Here is a 19,328-nt window from a genome sequence, read left to right on the forward strand (position 1 = left end):
GGCTCTCACATGAGCCCAAGCACTAGATGTTTCAGTTGCTGGTTACCAAACTTAAGTCCGCATACTTAACAAGTGCACTTAACAAGTGTACTGGCTCCCACAGGCATAAGAGCACTATTGAAAGTGAGCTGGTGAACCATCCCCTCACAAATAGTAACTGTTTATTATTTATTTAATAACAATGTAAATTTTGTTAATCTTTACATTGCTATATAAATTATTTTATATTTTACTGATTGTTATTTTCTAATTGATAAGGTGATTTTAACGTGTAAGGATGGAGTGCATAGCCAGCTTGGATTTCAGCCATTCCACAAAATCGATAAAATACAATCTGGATAAGCAGATTCTTCAATATATTTTTAAAATAAAGCTAAAAATTATAAGCAAACTACTTACAGACATCATTTAAAATCAGTGAGTATAAAGAACCGGAACAATCTCATTACAAATTAATATTTTGAAACAATACACCAGATACACATCATGATTTACTATTTCTAGTGTTCCAAGGCTAGAATATGGAAATTCTAACCTTAGAACTAAGTGTTTTTAGTTGGAGTCATTTATTAGACACGTAAAACAAATATGATTTACCATAGTCTACTTTTTAGACTCATTTTGTAACACTGGTTACAGTTGTAGGACTCGATTCATCTCAGTACTCAGAACATTGACCAGAGTGTTTTTTAATATCATGCTTAATTAATATAAACACAAGAACCACGACGAAAACAGATAAAGCGCAGTGTTTCTTGAGCAACAAGGAGACCAAGACTTGGCTGCTTCACATACTTGCTGAAAAGTTTAATTAAAGCACGCACTGCCTTAATGTCCTTTTCAGAGTTACTGCCTTCTTCCAAGATGTTTTTCTTGGCGATAAAAAAATCCTCCTGAACCTTATGTGTTTTCCTCGAGATGAGCCTGTAATTATAAGGTGCTCCTCCCTGCATGCCTCCTTCATTATAGTTCAGATTGCAATTAGGACAAACTTTTGTGCATGGGTTGATACCTTCTCCTTCATTACATCTGGTGCATTTTAAAATATCAAATGGTGGCCATTCCTTAATAGTTGGCCAGTTATTTTCGCAAGCTTCACATGTACAAGTGAAATGGAAATTAGTCATCAGTCTCAATCTCCTAGAATCTCTTGTGTCTTCAGCAATATCTAATCCGTATGAGATGGTTAATGACTTGCCAGCGGGGATGAATTGTATTGCTCTCACTATAACAGATGTGCCATACCAAAAATCACTACAATTCGGATTGCAGGAGTGATTCAGAAGACTTGATGCAGTTTGAACTCCCCTGCCACATAATTCCATCTGACGCTCCTTATGGCCAGTCACATTAAACTAGAAATAAAAAATATATTATATATTAGCAATATGCACTATGTCAAGGAGGAAAACTGCAAAAAAAAATAGCCTATTTAAGTATACTTAAATGTAATATGAAATGCAATGGTTATTACATGGAAAATATAAATATTAAAATAATAAGTCCAATCAGGAAACAAGTGCCAAAGGTGGTGGTAGTGTATGCTGAGGTTGGGCTAGAGAACAGAATAACAATAAATTGAAAGGTTTACGATGGGAATTGCAATGCAAAGACTATTGCAATGGAGGACCATCATATGATGGATGAGTGTGCTGCCAGTCAGGACGATGTCTTCATGACTTGGAGTGAAGGGCTCACCATCACAACTGATGAAGTAGCGACCACTCAGCTGCAGAAATTTAGTTACAACAAAAGCCTCCATGCACCTGACAAGTAGTTCATGTCCAGGTATCTTTTCTTTGTTGGTTGTCAGGTGATACAGTGCGCTATAATCTGATGAATCATAGACACCATTTTTATTGAATCCAAGATTCTTGGGAGGCTGATCTTTGGCCTCACGTCGCAGTAGTGGTATCATCTCCTTGAGCTTGGCATGAGAGGTCTTCATCATTATTCTGTATGCTAATGCCAAAAAACTTTTTATGTCCAGTAGACGCAGGGTTGATACAACAGGGCATTCTTGCCAATGGATGCTTGATAACCCCCGTTTCTGACACTCCTCGCTACAAAATATCACCTACAAATAAAGGGCATCAATAATTTGAGGAAGTACTCTACTACAGACTAAATATAGTGTGCAATACTACCTACAATATTAGCTCAACCCCAATGTTTTTTAACATAAAAATGTAATGTAACTGAATTGACTATGTATAAAAAAGGTCTGATCTATCCTAACTGGTATGTAACTATCATATGCAGACAGATGGAGACAAACACAGAAATAATCAACAATATGTGTAATCGTGTTAAGTTACTGTGTCAGATTTGTTATCAAGACAGTCATGACACTGCTCGCCTTCCAATAGAATGTTTAGTGTATTAAGAATCAATATGATGAACGTTGTTGGTCCCGCACCTGTTTCCAGAGTCAATGGGCAAAGTCCACCACCCCCACAAGAAAATAGCCGTCAGAGTATAGGTTCCAGTTATCCTCTGGCGGCTTTGCGATTATGCACTATGGCATTAAAAGGCCTTTACCACAGAACACTGCTCCCACCTCCTTTACATCTACTAGTTCTCCAAGTAGCCTAAGGTAGTCAATTGATCTGAATCACAGCCAAGTCAATGGCCCATGCATATCCCTCCAGTTATATTGCTCAATTTGGCACATCCTCCATCGTTGCCATCTTCACGGACCAAGGATGACAGTTCAACTCCCACCTGTGGACGGACTACCTGTAATTCCTCGGCATCACCCAAAATCGGACCACAGCCTATCATCTGGAGTCCAACAGGATGACGGAACGCCCAGTTGCCTAGCACGACAATTTATCTTTGGTCGTCCTTGGTATCCGTCCAACGACGACGACTGACATCAGAGCTTCAGTAGTAGGTCTCTCATTTCATATCAGCCAAAAAGTCACTATGAAAGAAAATTTGCTCAATATATTAAGAAATACCCGTCTTTTTATGCCTTTATAATTAGTAAAAATAAAAAATGAGACCAAACAAGTTATACTTGATTATAAAAGGCAGCTAATACTGAATGTATACTTTATATAAATGTTTACATTTAAGAGGTTAGATGACATATCGATACCAACATAGATGTTTTAAGCATACAAGAATGAGTTCATGGAAATACCCATCATGGGCAAAATACTCTGGAAGAACATGGCCAAATTAACTGTGTCTGAAGCTCCAGTTATGGGTGAAATTCAATCCAGAATCGTAAACTAGCTATTGGAAAAACCATACCACTGTAAGACTTTTTCAGAATTTTTTTTAGACCAAGGTAATGTCGAATAGATTGAAAATATTCAAATGCCACCCCCCCTCTGTAGCCAACTCCAAAACTGTTTTTAAATATATGCTTGGAAAGCATATATTTAGAAGAAACTGATCACAACATTCGTGATACCTAAAATGAAATATGCAGCAATTGTGTAGTATAAACACAGGGAACTAAATGGCTCCAGATATAGCTGCTCCACCAGGAACCCAAGAAGTAACAAATACATTTTATTTCTATACTCTCCAGCCTAGGAAGGGAAGTATACTGTAGCAGCAATATCAGCTACTACAGTAAATCAACTAATCAATAAATCAGCACAGTACAGATGCTGTACTGATAGTTGGTACGCCAACTTCCATACACTTCTCCAGATCATTCCTCTAGTAGTCAACAAGGACCATTGTTGCTTGCATAGACCAATAGATGGGTATATACAAGACGACGAGACCAGTCAACAAGGACCATTGTTGCTTGCATAGACCAAGAGATGGGTATATATAAGACGACGAGACCAGTCAGCAAGGAACATTGTTGCTTGCATAGACCAAGAGATGGGTATATATAAGACGACGAGACCAGTCAGCAAGGAACATTGTTGCTTGCATGCAACAATAGATGGGTATATATAAGAAGAAGCGACCAATCAGCCTACTAAATATTACGAAAATAAATGAATGATTAATCAACCTCTGGCCACATCTAGAAGATAATGATCCTCTGACCGAAAAACAGTGAGGTTTCAGGCCTCAATGCTCCACAAAAACATTTTCATCATAACAAAATACATTTACAAATAAACTAAAAAAACACCGCACGACAGCATCATGAAATAGAAACTTAGAAAAAACCTTCGGCAATTCGGTCTCAAGTGTAAACTGTACAAATCGTTCTCTTCGGCTTATCACACAACAACTTCTGAGCAACTATCAGATAACATAACAATGAAAATGAAATTCCCTCAGAAATGCTTGTACTTCTTAACATATACACTGCAGTCCCCTCAAGGATCTGTCGTAGGTCAAACATGGTACTCCTCCACAACAGCACCATCAAAGGAAATTGTGAAAGGACCATACAAGTCCAGATATCATTCTGGACCCAATCTGTATTTGCTGAAAATTGGATTTCCTGAAATTTACCCATAATTGGTAATTTGCCATGAAAATTTGTCTTTTTCATATAACCAGCAATATAATGTGATAGCATAGAACCAGCATGTGGTAGAGTCCACATGAGCTAACAGCATTTTAGATCTTGTGCAAACATAAGAAGAAGGCATGAATCATCAACTTGATATAGGGAAAAGCTAACTCCCTCGTGTGAGCACCATATTATAAGGTGAACATATATAAAAACCCACATACAGGTTCATGAGGATGAATTTCTAGATTACGACTGAGGAGAGTATCAAGGAATGAGAGGGAACTGCAAAACACTTCCTGGAAAGAACTGGTAGGTGAACATGGCATGGAAGCATCATGGTGAACCTTCAAGGTCATCATTTTCAAAAGTATGTGCCAAAAAAGAGAAAGAAAGGAATGGGAACTAGATGGATGACGGATGAAACAAGTAGTAAAACCAACATTGATAACTAACATCTGAAGAACGCATAAATCTACGATGAACATCACAGATTATGATATATTTAAAAGGACACTAAACTTAGCTACCCAGGAAATCAGGTCAACCATAAGAAACTACGAAAACTTTCCCAAAACAAAGAATATATCCAAGATCGTTCTATGCCGATATATAGACGTAAAACCAAAATACAGGACCGAAGGACCCTTAAAAGATGAGACTAACCAAGTTAGAATGGATGATAAATGGGCAGCAAACACTATGAATTAATATTTTACATTAGTGTTCACACTAGAAGGATTAGATGACATTCCATCACCCACACAAATGTTTGAAGGAGGTGAAGAGAATGAATTAAGAGATATAACCATTACATGCGACATAATTAAGAAGAGCTAAAAACTAAGGACTTCAAAGCCCCAGGGGTGGATAGACTCCAATCCAAAGTTACAAAGGAACTGGAAGAAGAACAATGCCTACCACTGAAAGTACTTTTCCCGAAATATCTGGACCAGGAGATAGACTCTCTAGATTGGAAATGCCCAAGTGTCACTCCTATTTCCAAAAAAAGACAGAGCTCGCAAAAAAATAAGTAATTAACAAAAGAAGGTGCCAAGCTGGAGAGCTCAGAAGAAAACTATCGACCAATCAGCTTGACATCACACATCTGCAAGCTCATGGAGAGAATCCTAAGGGAGGGAATCATTCACCATCTTTCAGTGAACATCTTTCAGTGAACAATCTATAAAATCGGCATAAAATGGGTTTGTTAAAAATAGATCCTGCCATACAAACCTCACATTTCTCGAAACCAATGACCAATGTACAGTAGGATAGACTCAGACAAAGGACTCCTGCTGAATGTAGTATATATGGATTTTAAAAAAGCCGTTGATAAGAAACCACATAAGACAGGCAAGAAAATTATATGCTCGTGGAATAAATGGTAGAATACCATATTGGGTAAAACAATGATTAAAACAAAAAAACAAAGGGTTGTGCTAAATGGGAATGAATCTGACTGGAGAAATGTAGTAAGGAAATACCAGTACTGATTGACATAAAGTGCATAGGTAAAAGTGTCTGTGTGTAACATCAGGGATTTCTGGCAATTGATTATTGTGGAGTGATACCAGAGTGAGGTTATTTCATACGTTGTGTTCTCCAGGGCTGTGACAAGTGTGATTTTATATGTATGTTATGTTGCTTAAGTGTTAACATAATATTGGTAGAATTAGAGTGAGTGACGAAGCTGTCGGGAGTGACCGCCGTCCGTGTGGGAACCGACCTGTGAGATTTATATTTATTTAATTTATATGAATTTATATTTACGTTAATTTATATACTTCGATAGCAATTTGTATAATGATAAGTGGACTGTATTTCTGCAATAATCTCTTAATCTCACAAATCGATCCTCTACACATTAGGGGGGGTTTATATTTATATATATATATGCAGCCAATCAAACTACAGGAATAGCTACATACATTGATGAGGTTCCTTATCTTATAGTACAGCAGGTTAGTCCACCAGGTATAACTAGGGTGTAGACACCAAATTATCCTCTTTGAGGTAGCTTCCATATCACCCAGTAACTGGTGCACAAAATCTTGCATCCTCGTCTTGACCTGTCAAAAGTGCGCTAGCTGTGAAGCCAGATACCTATATGTGACAAGTATATCAGAGAAAACAGTACATGGAACATGAAGACCTGGCTTAATTACCTTTAGTTTGAGGCTTCCATGTGATCTAACCGGGTCACCCTATATAATGACATTAATGGCCATAAATGAATGATAAACGGGTTTCGGATAGAACACTTAACTTGATTTGTTGACAGCGTGTTGACACATGGTACACCTTTGGTATCCATAACACTACGTCCAAGTAAAATTAACAGGAGCCGAATTTGCTCCCGTGTGAGCCTCTGGTCTCGTATAAATGGCTGCATCTAACACTCCATTCTATTGACGTCACTGGCCGACATTGTCCAGAATGATAGGAGCCGAACTCGCTCCACACGTCTCGGAGGTGACACAACAATGGCTCCCTCCTTCCTCACTGACGCCTGGCCTACTTTGTCCAGATTTCAGAAAGTGATAGAAGGGTCACATTTACTCTACTTTAATATTGATAATTAAGTTAATTTATATAAGATGTTTTTATGATGGTAAAGTCCAAAGACTAATGTATTTAAGAACAATTCCCACCATAATAGGTGGTGAATTATAATAGTATGTGGTGATGATATCCCGTTTTCTTTAGACGGTAATTCCACTACAAGTTACGTTTTCTATGGGTAACTTGTTTATACAACACAGCTCTTGTCTGTCTGTATGATATATTAAATGCTGTCGGATTTTCCGACATAATTCCCCAGGGGGCTGCTCACGGGTCGAAGTCCTAATTAGAACAGACGAACACCGATACTCCTCCTTCGAATTATTAGATTAATTTGATGTTAGTTGTTAGTAATCACACATTTATGTGTCTGTTCGTACAGGACGGATGTCCCGTACTAGAGTTGCAGGGGTTAGAAGTCTAATGCGATTTCATTTCCCTGTCAACTCTTGAAAGGCTAATATTCAAGCCTTATTACATATTATTTAACCCAGAAGACTGGATGTGATCAAGTACTACAGTCAAGTATGATTCAGGGACTGCAGTGAGATCAGTGACATCAGATAACTTGAAGTTTCTTCAGGTAACTGGTCACTGATATATAAACACTGAGGCCCATGGAATACATCTTGATTAAATAATAAATGTATCAAATCAGTCATCAGATTTATTGGGGTTTAATTTAGTTAATTGATTCAGAAGATTGAATAGCTCATCATTAAAGTAAAGTATGGTTCTGAGACTGCAGTGGGTTCAGTGACATTGGTCGCAGTGACTTGTAGCTGTTTTAGGCTACTGTTCACTGATTTGCCACTGAGGCCTCATGAACTCATCTTCAGCTTTAAATGATGATACTAACATCAACCTCTGTTACTATAGTCAGCTGTAATCTCCTTAGTATAATGCTACTGGAGAAATATAATCAGCTGACAAATTTAGATTTCTACTGGTATTGTTTATCTGCAGGCATAGGTCTCCTCAGGCTTGATACTGGGCCTGAGAGTAATTTACCTCCTGCAGAGTTTAACATGGTTATACCCTGATATTTAGTAGGGCTACCAATGAATTGATGGTAGTAGTCTGTCCCCACAAGGACAGCCATTTGGCATTTGATTTGCTCAAATTTACCTGCAGCTGCTTGATAATAGCTTTCCAGGTCAGCATAATCAACTTGAGATTGTTGTGACAAATCTTCACATTTCTTGATCTGTCTTGTTAAATGGCCTTTAAGACCTGCAAGGGTTCTTTTCATTCTCCCTGCATTATCCATACTGGCTCGTTGGTGAAGCCTTGTGGGACTTGTACTTGGGCTGCTCATAATACTGAACAAGCTCTAATGGTAGCCTAGGGTAAATTTCTGCACTCACTAGGCAATAATCCTACCTCTACTAGAGGTTAGCACTTAAAATTAATACACATTATATATATATACAATCATACACACTAATGATTTGAGTGATAAACCAGTGTCACTGGAAGTACCTTTAGGTTAGCTCTTCAATATCACCCTAGGATGGTATAGACACTAATTAATCACTCAAAGGTGTAATGATCATAAGTAAATTATTATATATACAACTCAATTCGAGTTGATAAAAATTACACCCAAAATAGGGTCTGGACCATTCATTAATGGTGTTAGGTTATTCAATATAGTACAACTAACTATGGTAATAATGGGACTAGGATGAACAATAATAGTTCAACTAGTCATATCCTACCCTGTTGTGGGTTGGCAATTAGTAAATATTATACTGTGATCACTAGTGCAATATATATTAAATAATTCTCTATTTGGAGAAATAATATACACAATTATTGATAATAGCCTCTTAATTAGTCTCTATGAAACTTCTAATATTATCTAGAAGTATTAAATATTATTAGTGACCTCGCGAAATAAAGTCCACAAAATTCGTAGATAATCTCTCGCGAAATGTAACACCACGAAATCCGTGAACAATCTCGCGAAGACACAGTCACTAATTTGGCTGGCTTCTATATTAGCGCTGTCATTTCACGAAATAACACGCCACCAAATATCTGTGGGTGTGCATGAAACCGCTGACGAAGCTGAACTGGGCTGAGGGAGGCTCCTGAGCTCCCACGAGGCTTCGCCGCTTTCTTTGACTGGCTGGCTTTGTTTAAATAACACTGCACTAGTATATTTAATGAATCCACTGGTTAACTGGTTCATCCGGTACTAAGATGACCAAATGTGGGTTCAAAGGATCAAATAATCCGTCATCCGGTTCGAAGGACCAAATAATGTGGGAACCGACCTGTGAGATTTATATTTATTTAATTTATATGAATTTATATTTACGTTAATTTATATACTTCGATAGCAATTTGTATAATGATAAGTGGACTGTATTTCTGCAATAATCTCTTAATCTCACAAATCGATCCTCTACACATTAGGGGGGGTTTATATTTATATATATATATGCAGCCAATCAAACTACAGGAATAGCTACATACATTGATGAGGTTCCTTATCTTATAGTACAGCAGGTTAGTCCACCAGGTATAACTAGGGTGTAGACACCAAATTATCCTCTTTGAGGTAGCTTCCATATCACCCAGTAACTGGTGCACAAAATCTTGCATCCTCGTCTTGACCTGTCAAAAGTGCGCTAGCTGTGAAGCCAGATACCTATATGTGACAAGTATATCAGAGAAAACAGTACATGGAACATGAAGACCTGGCTTAATTACCTTTAGTTTGAGGCTTCCATGTGATCTAACCGGGTCACCCTATATAATGACATTAATGGCCATAAATGAATGATAAACGGGTTTCGGATAGAACACTTAACTTGATTTGTTGACAGCGTGTTGACACATGGTACACCTTTGGTATCCATAACACTACGTCCAAGTAAAATTAACAGGAGCCGAATTTGCTCCCGTGTGAGCCTCTGGTCTCGTATAAATGGCTGCATCTAACACTCCATTCTATTGACGTCACTGGCCGACATTGTCCAGAATGATAGGAGCCGAACTCGCTCCACACGTCTCGGAGGTGACACAACAATGGCTCCCTCCTTCCTCACTGACGCCTGGCCTACTTTGTCCAGATTTCAGAAAGTGATAGAAGGGTCACATTTACTCTACTTTAATATTGATAATTAAGTTAATTTATATAAGATGTTTTTATGATGGTAAAGTCCAAAGACTAATGTATTTAAGAACAATTCCCACCATAATAGGTGGTGAATTATAATAGTATGTGGTGATGATATCCCGTTTTCTTTAGACGGTAATTCCACTACAAGTTACGTTTTCTATGGGTAACTTGTTTATACAACACAGCTCTTGTCTGTCTGTATGATATATTAAATGCTGTCGGATTTTCCGACAGTCCGCTCGGCTGAGTAACGAAAATTCTCAGGAGTGTTTATCAATCCGTGGGGTCGATAATCATTCACCAGGTTAATTAAGGACTGTGAGATCTTCTTTGTGTTCCATGAACGTTTGACAGCTTTAGGCTACAGGTGTCAGCAGAATTATATATTATAAAATGTTATATATTACTGTTATATATATATATATATATATATATATATATATATATATATATATATATATATATATATATATATATATATATGTCGTACCTATTAGCCAGAACGCACTTTTCAGCCTACTATGCAAGGCACGATTTGCCTAATAAACCAAGTTTTCCTGAATTAATATATTTTCTCTAATTTTATTCTTGTAAAATGATAAAGCTACCTATTTCATTATGTATGAGGTCAATTTGTTTTTATTTGAGTTAAAATTAACGTAGATATATGACCGAACCTAACCAACCCTACCTAACCTAACCTAACCTATAGAGATAGGTTAGGTTAGGTTAGGTGGCTGAAAAAATTAGGTTAGGTTAGGTTAGGTTGGTTAGGTAGTCGAAAAACAATTAATTCATGAAAACTTGGCTTATTAGGCAAATCGGGCCTTGCATAGTAGGCTGAGAAGTGTGTTCTGGCTACTAGGTACGACATATATATATATATATATATATATATATATATATATATATATATATATATATATATATATATATATATATATATATATATATATATATATATATATACATATATATATATATATATATATATATATATATATATATTAGTATATTTTGGTAGCAGTCTTTCCTGTAGACATATATTATTAAATATGACCGAAAAAGTAAGATTAATAATTCTAACACGAATTTTCTCAATCTTTCGTACATTACGCTTCACTGTTGGAGGTAAATCAAAAATCACTTCTCCAAAATTCATTTTTATTTCTAGTCTGACGCGACACGGGCGCGTTTCGTAAAACTTATTACATTTTCAAAGACTTCACAAATACACAACTGATTAGAACTTACGTATCTCTGATTTTATATCTACATTTGAGTGAGGTGGGAGGGGTGATGTGGCATTAACACAAGACAGAACAAGAGGGGATATTAATAGGGTATTAAAAGTATCAACACAAGACAGAACAGAAACAATGGGTATTGAATAGAAGTGTTTGTAGAAAGCCTATTGGTCCATATTTCTTGATGCTTCTATATTGGAGCGGAGTCTTGAGGTGGGTAGAATATAGTTGTGCAATAATTGGCTGTTGATTGCTGGTGTTGACTTCTTGATGTGTAGTGCCTCGCAAACGTCAAGCCGCCTGCTATCGCTGTATCTATCGATGATTTCTGTGTTGTTTACTAGGATTTCTCTGGCGATGGTTTGGTTATGGGAAGAGATTATATGTTCCTTAATGGAGCCCTGTTGCTTATGCATCGTTAAACGCCTAGAAAGAGATGTTGTTGTCTTGCCTATATACTGGGTTTTTTGGAGCTTACAGTCCCCAAGTGGGCATTTGAAGGCATAGACGACGTTAGTCTCTTTTAAAGCGTTCTGTTTTGTGTCTGGAGAGTTTCTCATGAGTAGGCTGGCCGTTTTTCTGGTTTTATAGTAAATCGTCAGTTGTATCCTCTGATTTTTGTCTGTAGGGATAACGTTTCTATTAACAATATCTTTCAGGACCCTTTCCTCCGTTTTATGAGCTGTGGAAAAGAAGTTCCTGTAAAATAGTCTAATAGGGGGTATAGGTGTTGTGTTAGTTGTCTCTTCAGAAGTTGCATGGCTTTTCACTTTCCTTCTTATGATGTCTTCGATGAAACCATTGGAGAAGCCGTTATTGACTAGGACCTGCCTTACCCTACAGAGTTCTTCGTCGACTTGCTTCCATTCTGAGCTGTGGCTGAGAGCACGGTCGACGTATGCGTTAACAACACTCCTCTTGTACCTGTCAGGGCAGTCGCTGTTGGCATTTAGGCACATTCCTATGTTTGTTTCCTTAGTGTAGACTGCAGTGTGGAAACCTCCGCCCTTTTCCATGACTGTTACATCTAGAAAAGGCAGCTTCCCATCCTTTTCCGTCTCGTAAGTGAAACGCAGCACGGAACTCTGCTCAAAAGCCTCCTTCAGCTCCTGCAGATGTCTGACATCAGGTACCTGTGTAAAAATGTCGTCAACATACCTGCAGTATATGGCCGGTTTCAAGTTCATGTCGACTAAGACTTTTTGCTCGATGGTACCCATGTAGAAGTTTGCAAACAGGACACCTAGGGGAGAACCCATGGCGACCCCATCTACTTGCTTATACATGTGCCCATCCGGGCTCAAGAAGGGTGCCTCTTTAGTACAAGCTTGGAGTAGTTTCCTCAGAATACTTTCTGGCATGTCAAGAGGAGTACAGGCTGGATCACGATACACTCTGTCGGCTATCATTCCGATTGTCTCGTCCACAGGTACGTTGGTAAACAGCGATTCTACGTCCAACGAGGCTCTTATCCCTGTGGCCCGTGTGCCCCGCAGTAAGTCCACAAATTCCTTTGGAGACTTCAGGCTGAAGGCGCAAGGAACATAAGGAGTCAGCAGGCCGTTGAGTCGCTTCGCCAGTCTGTACGTGGGTGTGGGTATCTGGCTAATGATTGGCCGAAGTGGGTTTCCAGGCTTGTGCGTCTTGACATTTCCATACGCATATCCAGGTTTATATTCCCCAATGATCTTTGGCAGGTGGAGTCCGGATTTCTTGGCGTTCACAGTTTCGATCAGTTTGTTGACCTTTGCTTTTAATTCGGCTGTAGTGTCCTTCGTTACCCTTTGGAACTTAGTTTGGTCAGAGAGTATGATGTTCATTTTCGCCAGATATTCGTCTTTTTTAAGAATGACATATATTGGCGACTTGTCACCTCTCCTGACAACTATCTCCTTGTTCTCACGAAGGCTTTTAGCTGCCGCTTTAAGCTCGGGGGACAGTATGGTGCTTCTGTAGTTGCCTCGATTCTTTCCTCCTTCTGCAATAAGTTCTGCTTGTAAGGTATCTTTGGTAGTGACCTTCTTTTGTGTCTCGAGGTCGAATATGTCGTCCAACAGAATTTCCAACTCTACTTTCCGGGCCATTTCACTCGGTCTGGACATAACATGACAGTTTATGCCCAGATTTAGGAGAGTGACTTGGTCCTCAGTGAGGTTAATTCCTGCAAGGTTCAGGAAGCCATCTCTTGGTCATCTCATCTCTTGGCCCTACAGACAAAAATCAGAGGATACAACTGACGATTTACTATAAAACCAGAAAAACGGCCAGCCTACCCATGAGAAACTCTCCAGACACAAAACAGAACGCTTTAAAAGAGACTAACGTCGTCTATGCCTTCAAATGCCCACTTGGGGACTGTAAGCTCCAAAAAACCCAGTATATAGGCAAGACAACAACATCTCTTTCTAGGCGTTTAACGATGCATAAGCAACAGGGCTCCATTAAGGAACATATAATCTCTTCCCATAACCAAACCATCGCCAGAGAAATCCTAGTAAACAACACAGAAATCATCGATAGATACAGCGATAGCAGGCGGCTTGACGTTTGCGAGGCACTACACATCAAGAAGTCAACACCAGCAATCAACAGCCAATTATTGCACAACTATATTCTACCCACCTCAAGACTCCGCTCCAATATAGAAGCATCAAGAAATATGGACCAATAGGCTTTCTACAAACACTTCTATTCAATACCCATTGTTTCTGTTCTGTCTTGTGTTGATACTTTTAATACCCTATTAATATCCCCTCTTGTTCTGTCTTGTGTTAATGCCACATCACCCCTCCCACCTCACTCAAATGTAGATATAAAATCAGAGATACGTAAGTTCTAATCAGTTGTGTATTTGTGAAGTCTTTGAAAATGTAATAAGTTTTACGAAACGCGCCCGTGTCGCATCAGACTAGAAATAAAAATGAATTTTGGAGAAGTGGTTTTTGATTTACCTCCAACAGTGAAGCGTAATGTACGAAAGATTGAGAAAATTCGTGTTAGAATTATTAATCTTACTTTTTCGGTCATATTTAATAATATATGTCTACAGGAAAGACTGCTACCAAAATATACTAATATTAAAGTGCACGACCCAGCAGCAAGGAATCAAGCCTTCACGATAAAATATCGCCAGGATCTGATTCGTGATCAGATATACAAGGCAGAGAATGAAATCAAAGACAACAAAACGCAACTACTTCATGCTACAAAAGAGTGGAGAAATAGCAACATCGACCATAGTATCCGTACCCGCATTGAACAACACCTCGACATCCTCACAGACCAACATCACCTCAGCACTGAAACAAGGATTATCAAGAAACTAACAACATTATATAGAGGACCTATGGCAATTCCACGACTATGAGATGGCTTCCTGAACCTTGCAGGAATTAACCTCACTGAGGACCAAGTCACTCTCCTAAATCTGGGCATAAACTGTCATGTTATGTCCAGACCGAGTGAAATGGCCCGGAAAGTAGAGTTGGAAATTCTGTTGGACGACATATTCGACCTCGAGACACAAAAGAAGGTCACTACTAAAGATACCTTACAAGCAGAACTTATTGCAGAAGGAGGAAAGAATCGAGGCAACAACAGAAGCACCATACTGTCCCCCGAGCTTAAAGCGGCAGCTAAAAGCCTTCGTGAGAACAAGGAGATAGTTGTCAGGAGAGGTGATAAGTCGCCAATATATGTCATTCTTAAAAAAGACGAATATCTGGCGAAAATGAACATCATACTCTCTGACCAAACTAAGTTCCAAAGGGTAACGAAGGACACTACAGCCAAATTAAAAGCAAAGGTCAACAAACTGATCGAAACTGTGAACGCCAAGAAATCCGGACTCCACCTGCCAAAGATCATTGGGGAATATAAACCTGGATATGCGTATGGAAATGTCAAGACGCACAAGCCTGGAAACCCACTTCGGCCAATCATTAGCCAGATACCCACACCCACGTACAGACTGGCGAAGCGACTCAACGGCCTGCTGACTCCTTATGTTCCTTGCGCCTTCAGCCTGAAGTCTCCAAAGGAATTTGTGGACTTACTGCGGGGCACACGGGCCACAGGGATAAGAGCCTCGTTGGACGTTGAATCGCTGTTTACCAACATACCTGTGGACGAGACAATCGGAATGATAGCCGACAGAGTGTATCGTGATCCAGCCTGTACTCCTCTTGACATGCCAGAAAGTATTCTGAGGAAACTACTCCAAGCTTGTACTAAAGAGGCACCCTTCTTGAGCCCGGATGGGCACATGTATAAGCAAGTAGATGGGGTTGCCATGGGTTCTCCCCTAGGTGTCCTGTTTGCAAACTTCTACATGGGTACCATCGAGCAAAAAGTCTTAGTCGACATGAACTTGAAACCGGCCATATACTGCAGGTATGTTGACGACATTTTTACACAGGTACCTGATGTCAGACATCTGCAGGAGCTGAAGGAGGCTTTTGAGCAGAGTTCCGTGCTGCGTTTCACTTACGAGACGGAAAAGGATGGGAAGCTGCCTTTTCTAGATGTAACAGTCATGGAAAAGGGCGGAGGTTTCCACACTGCAGTCTACGCTAAGGAAACAAACATAGGAATGTGCCTAAATGCCAACAGCGACTGCCCTGACAGGTACAAGAGGAGTGTTGTTAACGCATACGTCGACCGTGCTCTCAGCCACAGCTCAGAATGGAAGCAAGTCGACGAAGAACTCTGTAGGGTAAGGCAGGTCCTAGTCAATAACGGCTTCTCCAATGGTTTCATCGAAGACATCATAAGAAGGAAAGTGAAAAGCCATGCAACCTCTGAAGAGACAACTAACACAACACCTATACCCCCTATTAGACTATTTTACAGGAACTTCTTTTCCACAGCTCATAAAACGGAGGAAAGGGTCCTGAAAGATATTGTTAATAGAAACGTTATCCCTACAGACAAAAATCAGAGGATACAACTGACGATTTACTATAAAACCAGAAAAACGGCCAGCCTACTCATGAGAAACTCTCCAGACACAAAACAGAACGCTTTAAAAGAGACTAACGTCGTCTATGCCTTCAAATGCCCACTTGGGGACTGTAAGCTCCAAAAAACCCAGTATATAGGCAAGACAACAACATCTCTTTCTAGGCGTTTAACGATGCATAAGCAACAGGGCTCCATTAAGGAACATATAATCTCTTCCCATAACCAAACCATCGCCAGAGAAATCCTAGTAAACAACACAGAAATCATCGATAGATACAGCGATAGCAGGCGGCTTGACGTTTGCGAGGCACTACACATCAAGAAGTCAACACCAGCAATCAACAGCCAATTATTGCACAACTATATTCTACCCACCTCAAGATTCCGCTCCAATATAGAAGCATCAAGAAATATGGACCAATAGGCTTTCTACAAACACTTCTATTCAATACCCATTGTTTCTGTTCTGTCTTGTGTTGATACTTTTAATACCCTATTAATATCCCCTCTTGTTCTGTCTTGTGTTAATGCCACATCACCCCTCCCACCTCACTCAAATGTAGATATAAAATCAGAGATACGTAAGTTCTAATCAGTTGTGTATTTGTGAAGTCTTTGAAAATGTAATAAGTTTTACGAAACGCGCCCGTGTCGCGTCAGACTAGAAATAAAAATGAATTTTGGAGAAGTGATTTTTTATTTACCTCCAACAGTGAAGCGTAATGTACGAAAGATTGAGAAAATTCGTGTTAGAATTATTAATCTTACTTTTTCGGTCATTTTTAATAATATATGTCTACAGGAAAGACTGCTACCAAAATATACTAATATATATATATATATATATATATATATATATATATATATATATATATATATATATATATATATATATATATATATATATATATGTCGTACCTAGTAGCCAGAACTCACTTCTCAGCCTACTATGCAAGGCCTGATTTGCCTAATAAGCCACGTTTTCATGAATTAATTGTTTTTCGGCTACCGAACCTACCTAACCTAACCTAACCTAACTTTTTCGGCTACATAACCCAACCTAACTTATAGAGATAGGTTAGGTTAGGTTAGGTAGGGTTGGTTAGGTTCGGTCATATATCTACGTTAATTTTAACTCCAATGAAAAAAAATTGAACTCATACATAATGAAATGGGTAGCTTTATCATTTCATAAGAAAATATTTAGAGAAAATATATTAATTCAGGAAAACTTGGCTTATTAGGCAAATCGGGCCATGCATAGTAGGCTGAGAAGTGACTTCTGGCTACTTGGTACGACATATATATATATATATATATATATATATATATATATATATATATATATATATATATATATATATATATATATATATATATATATATATATATATATATATATATATATATATATTTAAAGTTTGTGAGGGTATATATATATATATATATATATATATATATATATATATATATTTAAAGTTTGTGAGGGTATATATATATATATATATATATATATATATATATATATATATATATATATATATATATATATATATATATATATATATATATATATATGTATATATATATATTAGTATATTTTGGTAGTAGTCTTTCCTGTAGACATATATTATTAAATATGACCGAAAAAGTAAGATTAATAATTCTAACACGAATTTTCTCAATCTTTCGTACATTACGCTTCACTGTTGGAGGTAAATTAAAAATCAACTCTCCAAAATTCATTTTTATTTCTAGTCTGATTCGACACGGGCGCGTTTCGTAAAACTTATTACATTTTCAAAGACTTTAGTTCACAAATACACAACTGAATAGAACTTACGTATCTCCGATTTTATATCTACATTTGAGTGAGGTGGAAGGGGTGATGTGGCATTAACACAAGACAGAACGAAATGTGGTATTAATAGGGTATTAATTTCATCAACACAAGACAGAACAAGGGTATTAATAGGGTATTAATTTCATCAACACAAGACAGAACACGAAACAATGGATATTGAATAGAAGTGTTTGTAGAAAGCCTATTGGTCCATATTTCTTGATGCTTCTATATTGGAGCGGAGTCTTGAGGTGGGTAGAATATAGTTGTGTAATAATTGGCTGTTGATTGCTGGTGTTGACTTCTTGATGTGTAGTGCCTCGCAAACGTCAAGCCGCCTGCTATCGCTGTATCTATCGATGATTTCTGTGTTGTTTACTAGGATTTCTCTGGCGATGGTTTGGTTGTGGGAAGAGATTATATGTTCCTTAATGGAGCCCTGTTGCTTATGCATTGTTAAACGCCTAGAAAGAGATGTTGTTGTCTTGCCTATATACTGGGTTTTTTGGAGCTTACAGTCCCCAAGTGGGCATTTGAAGGCATAGACGACGTTAGTCTCTTTTAAAGCGTTCTGTTTTGTGTCTGGAGAGTTTCTCATGAGTAGGCTGGCCGTTTTTCTGGTTTTATAGTAAATCGTCAGTTGTATCCTCTGATTTTTGTCTGTAGGGATAACGTTTCTATTAACAATATCTTTCAGGACCCTTTCCTCCGTTTTATGAGCTGTGGAAAAGAAGTTCCTGTAAAATAGTCTAATAGGGGGTATAGGTGTTGTGTTAGTTGTCTCTTCAGAGGTTGCATGGCTTTTCACTTTCCTTCTTATGATGTCTTCGACGAAACCATTGGAGAAGCCGTTATTGACTAGGACCTGCCTTACCCTACAGACGAAGCAAGCAAGTCGACGAAGAACTCTGTAGGGTAAGGCAGGTCCTAGTCAATAACGGCTTCTCCAATGGTTTCGTCGAAGACATCATAAGAAGGAAAGTGAAAAGCCATGCAACCTCTGAAGAGACAACTAACACAACACCTATACCCCCTATTAGACTATTTTACAGGAACTTCTTTTCCACAGCTCATAAAACGGAGGAAAGGGTCCTGAAAGATATTGTTAATAGAAACGTTATCCCTACAGACAAAAATCAG

General features: G+C 38.3%; 1 protein-coding gene across 1 annotated transcript; it reads right to left on the reverse strand.

Moving 5' to 3' along the window:
* Positions 1–701: 701 nt before the first annotated feature.
* On the reverse strand, positions 702–4,797 carry LOC123755188 (SET and MYND domain-containing protein 4-like). The gene is made up of 3 exons (XM_045737662.2): positions 4,663–4,797; positions 1,592–2,077; positions 702–1,355 (listed from the first exon to the last, which is right to left on the reverse strand). The coding sequence occupies exons 1-3, from the start codon at positions 4,795–4,797 to the stop codon at positions 702–704; spliced, it is 1,275 nt and encodes a 424-aa protein (XP_045593618.2).
* Between the last annotated feature and the right edge of the window lie 14,531 nt (positions 4,798–19,328).

Source organism: Procambarus clarkii, chromosome 28 (genome assembly GCF_040958095.1).
Source record: "Procambarus clarkii isolate CNS0578487 chromosome 28, FALCON_Pclarkii_2.0, whole genome shotgun sequence".
Taxonomy (NCBI): domain Eukaryota; kingdom Metazoa; phylum Arthropoda; class Malacostraca; order Decapoda; family Cambaridae; genus Procambarus; species Procambarus clarkii.